Source organism: Sitophilus oryzae, unplaced genomic scaffold (assembly GCF_002938485.1).
Source record: "Sitophilus oryzae breed Bouriz unplaced genomic scaffold, Soryzae_2.0 scaffold_1442_pilon_pilon, whole genome shotgun sequence".
In the NCBI taxonomy this organism is placed as follows: Eukaryota; Metazoa; Arthropoda; class Insecta; order Coleoptera; family Curculionidae; genus Sitophilus; species Sitophilus oryzae.
Window position 1 is genome coordinate 2488994 of NW_022146107.1, and position 12359 is coordinate 2501352.

The 12359-nt window shown below is 34.6% G+C and overlaps 1 protein-coding gene across 1 annotated transcript; it reads right to left on the reverse strand.

The window, feature by feature from the left end:
• Positions 1 to 4708: 4708 nt before the first annotated feature.
• On the reverse strand, positions 4709 to 7573 carry LOC115877220. The gene has a single exon (XM_030893379.1). It carries the CDS (start codon positions 7571 to 7573, stop codon positions 4709 to 4711), a length of 2865 nt encoding a protein of 954 aa, XP_030749239.1.
• Between the last annotated feature and the right edge of the window lie 4786 nt (positions 7574 to 12359).

Consider the following 12359-nt stretch of genomic DNA (forward strand, 5'->3'; position numbering starts at 1 on the left):
CAAATAAAAGAGGAAATATGTGACAATTTCAATATCAATGTTACTGATCGCACCGTGAGACGACGCTTGTGTGAGGTAGGACTTCTGGGAAGAGTGGCCGTTAAAAAACCTTTGCTCTCAAAAAGAAATCGGAAGAACAGAATTCGGTTTGCTCAAAACCATTTAAATTGGACATCTCAAAATTGGAACACAGTTCTTTGGAGTGATGAAAGTGAATTTAAAATATTTGGTTCTGATGGTAGATCATTTGTGAGAAGGCCAGTAGGTAAAAAATATGATGCAAAGTACCAGAAGCCAACAGTAAAGCATGGTGGTGGTAGTGTTATGATCTGGGGGTGCTTTTCACGAGCTGGGGTTGGTCCGCTAGTAAAGATAGAGGAAAAAATGGATCGCTTTATGTAAAGGGACATTCTGCAAAATAACATGTTACCATTTGCCGAAGAAGAGATGCCCCTAATATGGAGATTCCAGCAGGACAATGATCCCAAACACGTCTCACGATTGGTAAAAAATTGGTTTTTGGAGGCAAACGTGGATGTTTTGGAATGGCCTTCTCAGTCGCCAGACTTAAACCCAATTGAACACCTTTGGGAGCCTTTCGAAAGAAAAATTCGATTAAGGGCTATTCACAATGCGACAGATTTGTGGGAGATACTCCAAGATGAATGGCAGAACATTCCTTTGGAAATTTGTCAAAACCTTGTGGATTCCATGCCAAGAAGATGTAAAGCAGTCCTTTAGGCCAAAGGTTCTAAAGACATTTTACGCAACTAAATATTAGATTAGATTTTAGGATTTGTTTCTTTATAAAATTATCTTTCCATACTTTTGTCCATAGTAATTTTTATGTTTTTTAGTAAAAGAAAAATAAGAAATTATTTTTGAAAATTAAAACTAAATATCCATAAATTACAAAACGTTGTTTCATTTAATATATTTAAAATTAGTTTAAAAAGAAAGTTACACAAAATATTTTAGAAAAAAAAATCTTTCCATACTTATGTCCACCACTGTATATACGTTTTTTTATTTTTACTTTTTTAATGTTTGCATAATTATTAAAGTAAAATACAGAAAGAGAGAGAGAGAGAGAAAGAGAAATAAAAAAAATACTTTATATTATACCTACACATATTTTCTTTGTTTGATTTGTTTTCTTTTATTTTTAATTTTAATAATACATAGTGATAACATATAAAAATATTATACATATTATTAAAAACATATTATTCAGTACTTGAATACCGAGTATTGAAATTATCCTATTAAGTCCTTACACTAGAAGAAAGTAGAAACCAGTACCACAAATTACAGTACCTTCCGCAATAGGTTAAACCTTCCCTTATAGGTTAAACCAAGCACGCAACGAAGATCGCCGCGCACAATAGGTAACGAAATTCCAAGTCAAGCCCAAGTCTTTCAACCTGTATACAAAACAACGATTATAAAGTAATGATACTAAGTACCAAAATAACAAATAACTAAAGTAACTAAAGTAACGAGTCCTATTTTAGAAATAACTCGATTAAAGATCGTGTCATACAACATATTTTGGATTTGCTTGGAGACAGTGAAACAAGTGCACCTTTAAGTTCGCGTAATGCAAAGCGTGCTAGATTGAATGAAACTAAAAATTCCACTACATATAAAGGTGTTTCTTTTAGGGAAACAATGGAATCACTGATGGACGATACCAGTGACAGCGAAGAAGATGACGTTCAAAATGACCAGAATCCTGTTCATCTTTTAATCCGTAGAATGCTTACAGAATACTTAGCGGAAAGACGCGTAGCAAATGACGTTGACCCTTTAGCTTGGTGGAAAGTGAACAAGCAGAAGTACGGGCTTATTTCTCCTATAGCAAAGCATTATTTAGTCACACCAAAAACGAGTATCCCGAGCGCACGCGTGTTCAGTGGTGCTGGCCTTATTTATACACCGCATCGAAACAGACTTGAAGGAGAAAAAGCATCGAAGCTTTTATTTCTGAAGTTTAATATTCCTCTTCTAAAGTTTGATTATTAACTGTTTTTCGTAAAATAATTAAGATAAAGGATAAAGTGTTTGTTTACTTTTTTGAAAGAGGTTTAAGATTTGTTTTTTTGTTCTTATAGAAGTTTTTATTTTTTAATCTAAATTTTTATCACAATAATGTGGCAACACTGGCACGAAGTGTAATAGAAGTAATATTTTAATCGTGGAGTAAATTTTTGAGTTTTTTGTGGTCCCTAGTTGTGATAAATTGAATAAAGTGTTACAGATAGTTCACACAAGTAAGCCTTCATTCTTTAAATACAAAAGTGCATATTTATATCTATTAAACATCTTTAAAAATACAATTTTGTTGTAAAAAGCCACGCCGCGGTCATTAGCATTGGACTTTGACCATAGTTTACACAGAATAACAATACATATTTGACCCAGTTTTGGAAAAGTATAGCGGCTCGACGTTGCCAATTGCAAATTAATTTAATTGAATAACAGATTAAATTAATGATTAATTAATTATTATTATTTTAATTTAATGATTCACTCACAATCCTAAAAAATGGCAGATATGATCATTTACAAACAATTTGAAGAAATAAAATATTTAATACAAAACAGTAAACAAAAATTAAAAGAGGATATAAAAACGGTCAGAGGGGATTTATTAATTCAGACGGAAGTTTTAAAGGAGAATATTACTATAATACAGAGTAAATTGAACGAATTAGAATGCAGAATACAAACACTAGAAAAACTGGCTAGGAAAAACAACTTAATAATATTTGGGCTTAGGGACCACAAAAACTTAAGAGATATTGAATTAGCTAATTGGGTAATTAATCAACTAAAGAGTCTGTTAGGAATAGATATATATTTAAACGATATAAACAATATATATTACTTGGGAAACGACACAAATAAGCCATTGCGCATAGAGTTAAATTCGTATCTAAAAAAGGCCTTAATTCTCCGAAACGCCTATAAACTGAAAGGGAAGCAGATTTTCATTGACCACGACCTCTCCAAGAAGGAAAGAGTGGTCAAAAATGTACTTAACCAAAACTTGAAAGAAGCAAAGAAAAAAGGGTTAAGGGCTTACATTAAAAGTCCTTGTGATAGGGGACGAAAGTTACAATTACGAGCAACTGGTGGAGAGGGGAAATATAGGTAACGAATCAGATAGCGAAGTGTTCACCGATACTCCAACTAGACCATCTCTAAGTGCTCCGAGTACACCCATTAGTAAACTACCTGTTCATCCTAGTGGTATAGATCGTCACAAACAAGAAACATACCATTCCGTACCAGAAGCTAAACCGACCAATACTTTTGAATTTACTATTGCTCCAAAAACATCTACTGCGCAAGTGCGCAGGGGATCACATAGCCATATAACAACATCCCTACAGTCAACAAGCAAAGGACAAAGACCAACAACCAGAAGTCACACGAAGCCGGTATAATAATCATAATATCATCAAGGATAAAAAGACAATGCTTGTGCGCGAACAAAGTCTATCTCATATTTATACGAGTAGTACATTGGTGCGCCCGTCTGTGCTCGGCTATGTTCTCATGTTTTTTTGCAAACTTTTAAAATTTTATAACGGTTTTATCTTTAATCTGATTGATATAAGCATATTCGCGATTTACTTACTATGTGCAATTAAGACTTTTACTTAAAAAATTTAATATGTTGTTTATTATTATTATTTATTAAATTATATGTTCATTAAGACAGTATATTATGTCTATAAGAATGTATAGTAGTTAGATTATCGTGTATTTTCTAGTATAGTGCATTATATATTACAATCAGGTTTGACTCATCTAAAAAAAATACTGATATTTCTGATTAATTATATTATAGTGATATATTTTCGTTCTTATATTTATTATTTGTTCTAGTATTAAAAATATTGTGAGTGTATTGTAAAACAAAAACTATATTTCATCTCTTATTTCTTTTGTAAACCGTAGGTGTTTTGATATGGGACAGATTGTAGGTTAAATATTTAAAGGCATACTATATAAAATTGAGTGAATTCATATATTCCGGACTACCTCTGTGTGGTGAAGGTTGATTTATATTGGGATACTGAACAGTGGTACTAATAAAATATTATGTTCGTTGAATGCTTAACAAAATACTAGATATAGGTGATAAAAAGGCATTGAAAGTTGATAAGTAATTGTTCATAGAAATTTTGAATTGTGCCTAATTATTACTTAAAAAAGGGAAGGGAGGCTTGATATGTAATAACCGAAATAGATCAACTTATACTTAGCAGAATGTGATACATAGAAACTTATATATAAGCAATAATAATATTAAAAATAAAATATTATGTAATTTTAGAACGTGCCATCTGCCCTATGTCTTAATTATTTATGCGGTATAAGGTGCTTTTTATAGGGGTTTTTTTGCGTGCATTAGTGTGGATGTGAAATAATTAATTTTATACTTTTAGATATTATTTTAGAATGATGGATATAATAACTTTGTACTTATTATTGTAGTAATGAAACCTCAGACAAGGATTTGCCTTAAGAGGATTCTATGTTTATTTTCTATTGGATATGAAGTGTTATATACTTTGTAATTGCTTATTTTGAATAAACATTTATTATTATTATTATTATTTCATTCCATTCTCTTCTCGCCTTCTTAATTGGCGGTAATAGGTGAATCCGGGTCTCAACAAGAGACCTAAGGTATTCACCCTAACACCTTTCGGAGTATGTGTGCTGTTCCCAGCAAAGCTATCTTCTGTACTTCGTTCGTTGATGGATGGCCAGGTATAAGTTTGATGAAATTACTATGACCTTTAGTAAGCATACCCAGTGCACCAACTACTACTGGGACTACTTTCGACTTCGTGTTCCACATTCTGCTGATTTCAATTTCAAGATCTTTATACTTGCTGATCTTCTCTGCTTCTTTCGCTGATATGTTGTTGTCGTCTGGAACAGACATGTCGATCAGGAGGCAGATACTGTTTTTCTTGTCATGGAATACCAGGTCCGGCCTGTTGGCTAATATTGTTCGGTCTGTGATAATTGGCACATCCCATAGGACTACAGTGTCGTTTATATTTAGAACTTTCTCGGGAACGTGTTCATAATACTTGTCCTGCACCTGTACACCTAACTCTCTGCATATAATCCAATGTATGTATGCTGCAACCTTGTTATGTCTATGGGTGTATTCTGTCGGAGCAAGTGTGGAGCATCCAGCTACCAGATGGCTGATATGTTCTTCCGCTCTATTGCACATTCTACATTTGCTGTCTATAGATTGTTTTAGGATGTTTTTCTGATAATATCTGGTCTTAAGTGCTTGATCCTGAGCGGCGATGATGAGACTCTCTGTTTCTCCTTTAAGTCCCGAACTTCTTAACCATGCTGTACTTCCTTCCCGATCGACTGTCGGTTTATGTAGATTTCGGTAGAATTGTCCATGCAAACGCTTTTGTTCTAAACTCTCTATTTTATTTCGTTCTATACTATGTTTTAAATTTTCAATATTTTGTGTAGTTGTTTCTTGTTTAGAGAATTTGGCTAGGATATTGATAGCTTCTTTTTGAATAGAGTATTTCGCCTTCTTTTCATCGTGGGTTGCTATTGCCTTGCAGTATTTATCTCTGTTAAGAGCGATATAGTTGCTCAGACTTGTGATAGCAGAGTTGAAAGCCGACTCAATTTCTATTAACCCTCGTCCACCATTTCGTCGTTTAATATACAGCCTATGCACATCGGCCTTTGGGTGATGTAAGCCACTTATAGTGAGAAGCTTCCTAGTTTTGCAATCCACTTTTCCAAGCTCGCTTCTTGGCCAATCAACAATACCAAAACTATAGGTCATGAGCGGAACAGCTAATGTGTTAATCGCTTTTATTTTATTCGTTGCGTTTAATTCTGTACCTAATATCTTCCTTACTCGCCGGTAGTATTCTTTTGAGATTTTTGTCTTCATTTTATTGTTATCTATCCCGTCCATTTCTTCAACCCCTAGGTACTTGTAAGACTCACCAATATCTAGATTTCTGATCGATGTTTTTTCGTCTAATTTTACATTATCTATCTTAATTAGCTTGCCACCTTTATATATTGCCGTAGCACACTTATCAAGTCCGAACGCCATTCTGATGTCATCACTGAATTCCTTGACTGTTGAGAGTGCTAGTCGTAATTGGCTTTCATCTTTTGTGAACAACTTCAGGTCGTCCATGTAAAATAGGTGACTTATTTCGGTACTATCGTCTAGCTTAAAACCTATATTTTGACTATTTAACATGTTGGTAAGCGGAATCAATGCCATGCAGAATAGCAGTGGGGAGAGGGAGTCTCCCTGGAATATCCCTCTTTTGATTTTAATGGGCTCTGTTTGAATATGGCCTTCTTCATAGAATAATAGCATCTCGGTTTTCCAAGTTTGCATCGATTTATTAATGAATTGGGATATGGTTGGATTAATGCCACATAGCTGCATCATGGTTGATATCCAAGAATGTGGTACACTGTCGAATGCTTTCTTATAATCTATCCATGCCAGGCCCAGTCCACGCATTCGTTTTTTCGCAGTAGATACCACCATTTTACTCAGTAACAATTGGTCCTTGCAACCTCTCGAAGCTCTTCGACATCCTTTCTGTTCATCTGGAAGAATTTTATGTGCAATTAAATGGGAGTATATGCGGTTCGTAATGGCTGCTGTCAATACTTTGAATATAGTAGGTAGGCAGGTTATCGGCCGATAATTTTTCGGATCTTTGGTGTCTTTTCCTTTAGAGAGTAAGAATGTATTACCGGTGGTAAGCCATTGTGGTGCATTATTAGGATTCTTGATAGTTTCGTTTATAGCATTTGTTAGGTCTGCATGCAGCGAGGTAAACTGCTTTAGCCAAACATTTTGTAGTTTGTCTGGTCCAGGTGCTTTCCAGTTATTTAATTTTTTAATGACTGTTGCTATTTCTTCCGTAGTGAAGTCCTGCCAAGAATCTGACTTGATATGTTGGTATTTCTCTCTTTCTGCTCTTATCCATAATGCGTTTTCATTATGTATCACCTCGTTCTCTAGAATTCCTCGCCAAAACTCTTCAATTTGTTGTTGGGTAGGCGGATGTTTAATTACATTGTTTTCATTGTTTAGTTGTCGGTAGAATTTCTTTGTATCTTCGTTAAACATTTTGTTGTGATGGTAATGATTACTCCTTTTCGTATACCTCCTAAGCCGTTGTGCTTTGGCCTGAAGCTTCATCTTTATGGTTTGTTCTATCTCTGTAATGCATTTGTCCTTTCGGTACTTTTGTATTAGCGTATCAACTTTCTTTTGTACTTGAGCTGTCGTAACTCCCTTTTTGTATTCAACAATGATAGATATTTCCTGTCTCAGTTCTTCAATAGTTTTCTTTATCCTCATCTTCCAGGCTGGTTCCTTTGACTTGTGCTTTGCTTTAGGCTCACATCTTTCTTTTATTTCACCAGCTATAACACTCGCTGCAGCATACATAATGTTATTAATATCGGTAAGATTTAATTGTTGGTCACCTTTTAACATCTTAATAGCATTATTGGCTTGCATAATCTGTTGTCTTACCCTCTGTGTTAATTTTATCTTCTTTATTCGTTTTCGCTCTTTCAAGAAAAGAAATGAATACTTTTTTGTTTAATTTACCTAATATTGTTTTCACATTCTGTATTTTTCTTTCAAGTTCATATTCGCAAAATATTCAAAGATATTTGCGAATGCGAATGCGAATATCATAAATCAAATGAACATTCGCGAATGCGAATGAGAATGCGAATATTCGTTACATCACTACTCGGTATATAAAAGGCTATAGACAATATTTATTTTTCTAGGCTTCCCTAGCTGGGCCAGCACAAAGTATTTTTGAGAGAATGTTAAAAGGACCTGGCATATAAAAGTACAATCCTCTACTACGATACTTCGCGTTAACATTATCGTTTTATTCGCCAAAAGCGTAACATTTTGTCACATTTAATAAAAGTTTACCACATTTAGGGACGATTTCGAGATGGTACAGATCTGTTGATGGCAGCCCAGGGTTTTCTCAGGAAGCATTAAATGCCTTAATTTTAAAACAAAAGAATTCGTCGTGGCCCATACTATGTAATATAGTTTTAGATGAGATATCCATACGGAAACAAGTCGAATAGACAGGGACTAAGTTTATTGGATATGTGAACTTAGGAACTGAAATAGACAGCAACAGTTTACCAGAAGCTAGAGAGGCCTTGGTATTCATGTTAGTTAGTCTTAATTCTTTTTGGAAAATTCCGGTGGGCTACTTCTTAATCGATGGGTTGTCAGCAACAGAAAAAGCAGAATTAGTAAAGAAATGTTTAGAATTTATTTATGAAAGTCAGGTAATTGTCACTTCATTAACTTTTGATGGCGCAGCATCAAATATTTCAATGTGCGAAAAACTAGGAGCTAAATTTTCTAACCCGCTTGATTTGCAAGCAAAATTCCACCACCCTGTAACAAACTATCCCGTTTTTATTTATTTTGATCCATGTCACATGATCAAACTTGTTAGGAACTGTTTAGCTAGCCAAGCGGAAATTATTGACATGAATAATAAACATATAAAATGGAGTTACATTACTCACGTTACTCATTAGTAAAAACAAAACTTGGAAGGGCTACATGCTGCCACGAAAATAAAAGTAAGACACTTTCAGTGGCAAAGAGAAAATGAAAGCGTGACTGGCAGTTCAAACAATCAGTAAAAGTGTAAGTGACGCTCTAACTTTCCTTAGAAACGATTTAAAGAGCTTATCTTTCAAGCCTCGGAAGCCACCTCTAAATTTCTTTTAACGTTTAACAATATTTTTGACATTTTTAACTCTCGGAATAGATTTACCAAGTATTCTTATAAAAAACGATTATCAAAAATAAATGAACAACATACTTTTGAAAATTTTGAAATAATTAAATCTTATATTATTGGACTTACCTTAAAAGGAAGGCCAATCTTAGAGTCGCAAAGAAAAACGGGACTTGTATGCGGATCCTAAATAGTATGGAGAGCTTACAATCTATGTATAGATACTATGTCAAAGAAAAACAATTATTAAAATATATTTTAACTTACAAACTCTCACAGGATCACCGTGAATTATTTTTGGAGCTATGGGGAGTAAAGGAGGGCATAATACGAGCCCTAACAACTATATGTTGGGACAAGGTCATATTTTGGAATTATTGCCCTGGTTTTTCAAAATGACTGAAAAATATATGTTTAATTTTTTAAATATAAACATAGCCATATATCCTAAACAACTTGACAATATTTTTATGAATTTGTAAATCAATCCATATTTACAGTAGCGGATTTTGTTCATAAAAGAACAAATTTGTTGATAACTAAATGTTGGAACAAGTATTTTTAAATAATTAATATCATCATAGGCGGCTTATCTACAAACGTCACAAATGTCGCAAACTGGTTACTTCAGCATTGACAGCTTGTAAGTGACTGGATACTTTGAGTAGTGAGATTTATTGTAAGTAATTTTAATTTTTTTAATTTCCAATTTTGTTAATTTATTTCAAAGTAATGGTCCGTGGAAAAGCTACAAATCAAAAACTACGCGAAATTATCATTCGTCAATACAGTACGGGAAGAACAATTCGAAAAATTTCTGATGATTTAAGTATTCCAAAGACCACGGTCTTTAATATAATAAAAAAAAACGGCGAATCTGCCAATGTAGACGTTAGAGGTAAAAGTACGGGAAGGCCAAAAGTTGTACCTCAGAGAGATTTACGAAATTTAGTAAAAATTGCAAGTCTGCGAGAAGAAGTATTCTTCGCGAAGTAACAGTTAAATGGAATACTGTAACTGGTTTAAATATATCAAGAGAATGTTACCGAAAATATATCCATAAATGCGGTCTGGGGTTTTACAAGGTAAACTTTATTTTGTGTGAATAATCAATTACCTGAAGATTATTGATACAAATTCTTATTTAGGCCAAAGAAAAACCGCTACTGACAGAAATTCAAAAGAAAAATCGCTACAATTGGGAAAAATCTAAATTATCGTGGACACAAAATGAATGGAATAAGGTCATATTTAGCGATGAATCTAAACTTGCGTTGGAGATCATCGAAAACGAATAATACGAAATAAAGCAGAAGCCTTTCATAAAGATTGCCTAAAGAGGGTTGTTAAATTTCCTAAGGGGATTATGGTTTGGGGTTGCATTGCAGCAAGAAGTTTGGGCAAATTAAATTTTATAGATGACACTGTTAACGCCCAAAAATATCAACATATACTTGAGACCTCACTTTTGTCTAGTGCTCAAGAGTTGTTTCCAAACGAAGACTATATTTTTCAACGAGATGGAGCATCAGCAAAGTGCCATTCAGCAAAATCAACTAAAAATTGGTTCGGTAATAATAATATAAAAGTTCTATCCTATCCTGCAAATAGTCCGGACATCGATGTTATAGAAACTGTGTGGCATAAAATGAACCAATATTTAAGAAACCACCCTCAACGAACAATTTTTGATTTGCGGACAAAACTGCAGGAAATTTGGGATAATTTTTCTCCTCAATTGTGCCAATCTTTGGTAAATACAATGCCATTAAGAGTTCAGGCAGTTGTTAAGGTGAAAGGTGATGTAACACCGTATTAAACAAATTTCTTGTTGTGCTGTCCCAATATATAGTTGTCAGCAAGTTTGGCTTGATTTTGGCAAAATAAACTATTATCAAAAGTTGTTGCATAGTTATAAAAATATAGTAAAATTGTCTAGATCATATTGTAATGTTTGAATAATAAACGAAATAAATGGAGTCGGTTTAACAAATTACTATTTTTATTGCAAAAAAAGACCTTGTCCCAACATATAGTTGTTAGGACTCGTAATAATCCTACAGCTAGGCAGTTCGAGGCGGCTTATGAAAGGTTATTGGTCCACTCGGAAAATAGGGCACCTAAAACTGGAAACGCCATAGCTTTGGATTCCATTCCAATATTAACATACGGATCAGAACCTAGGGTTTTAAAAACAGAAATGGGGGGATTCGAAGTAAAAAAAGAATACAAAAACGATTTAAAATCAATTGAAGATAATATTAAGGAAAATTATTTGATGTCGGATGCATGGAACCTCACTTGTTATGTAGAAGATGTTGTATCTTATATATAGGGTCATAAGGGTTGTTCGGGTCTCACCAATCCCGAATTCAACAAACAAGCATCATTGTGGAATAAATCAAAGGCGACCACTTGGACATGCCAACCCTGCATGGACGAAACACTTCTACAATCTGGTAGAAGAACAAACACGAAAACAAAATCTCGTCGTTCCATCGGCCCTGGGGCTGCTCTTCCCGAGGATGTTCCTGAGAACGACCAAATTTCACTTCGGGATATTATGAACAAATTATTACAGATTGAATCTCAATATTCGGATCTCCTTTCCAAATATAACGAACAAATTAAAATAAACGCTGAACTCAATACAGAAATCGCAGAAATCAAATGTCAACTTTCCGCTTGTAACGGTCCTGCTGCCACGTCCTCGGCTTCGATGGCAACAGATGATTTGTTGAGAGAACTTCACGACCGGGAAAAGAGAAGAGGGAACTTTATCATATTTGGACAACCAGATTCTAACTCTGAATCCATAAGCGATCAAGACAAAGTTACTGCACTGAATGTATTGAATTCTACACTACCAAATAACAGCGTTGATCCAGTCAGCATCAGGACCTTTCGTCTTGGAAAATTTGCCCAGAATAAATCACGCCCTATAAAGGTGATTTGTGGTTCTCAAATTTCTCAGAGAGTACTCTCAAATTCTAAGATTCTGAGGAACACACCAAACTTATCCAGTCTATCAATCAGCTCCGACAAGACACCCAAGCAACTCCAAGAATACAGAGAAACTAAACAACGCCTCATTGATAGACTAGCAGCCGGAGAATCCAATCTAAAAATTAAATATGTTAATGGCAGTCCAAGGATCGTTAGTGTGGACGTGAATCATTTAAACTTCAGGGAACGCAAATAATCAGTCCGGCTTAAACATCGCCTACCAAAATGTTCGTGGGTTGAACACTAAGACTCATGAATTCTACAAGTCTATATCTGTGTGTGAACACCACATTATAGCAATTTCTGAAACCTGGTTGCAGTCTGGTCTGAATGATGCTGAGCTTATTGACACCAACTACAATTTGTATCGTAAGGATCGCAATCTGGAAGTCTTGAATGTTACCAGAGGCGGTGGAGTTTTGCTGGCAGTCCGAAGTTATCTCAATTCGACCGTATTGGACCTGTCCATTTTTGAAGATGCGCTGCCGGCTCTCGACATTGTTGGGG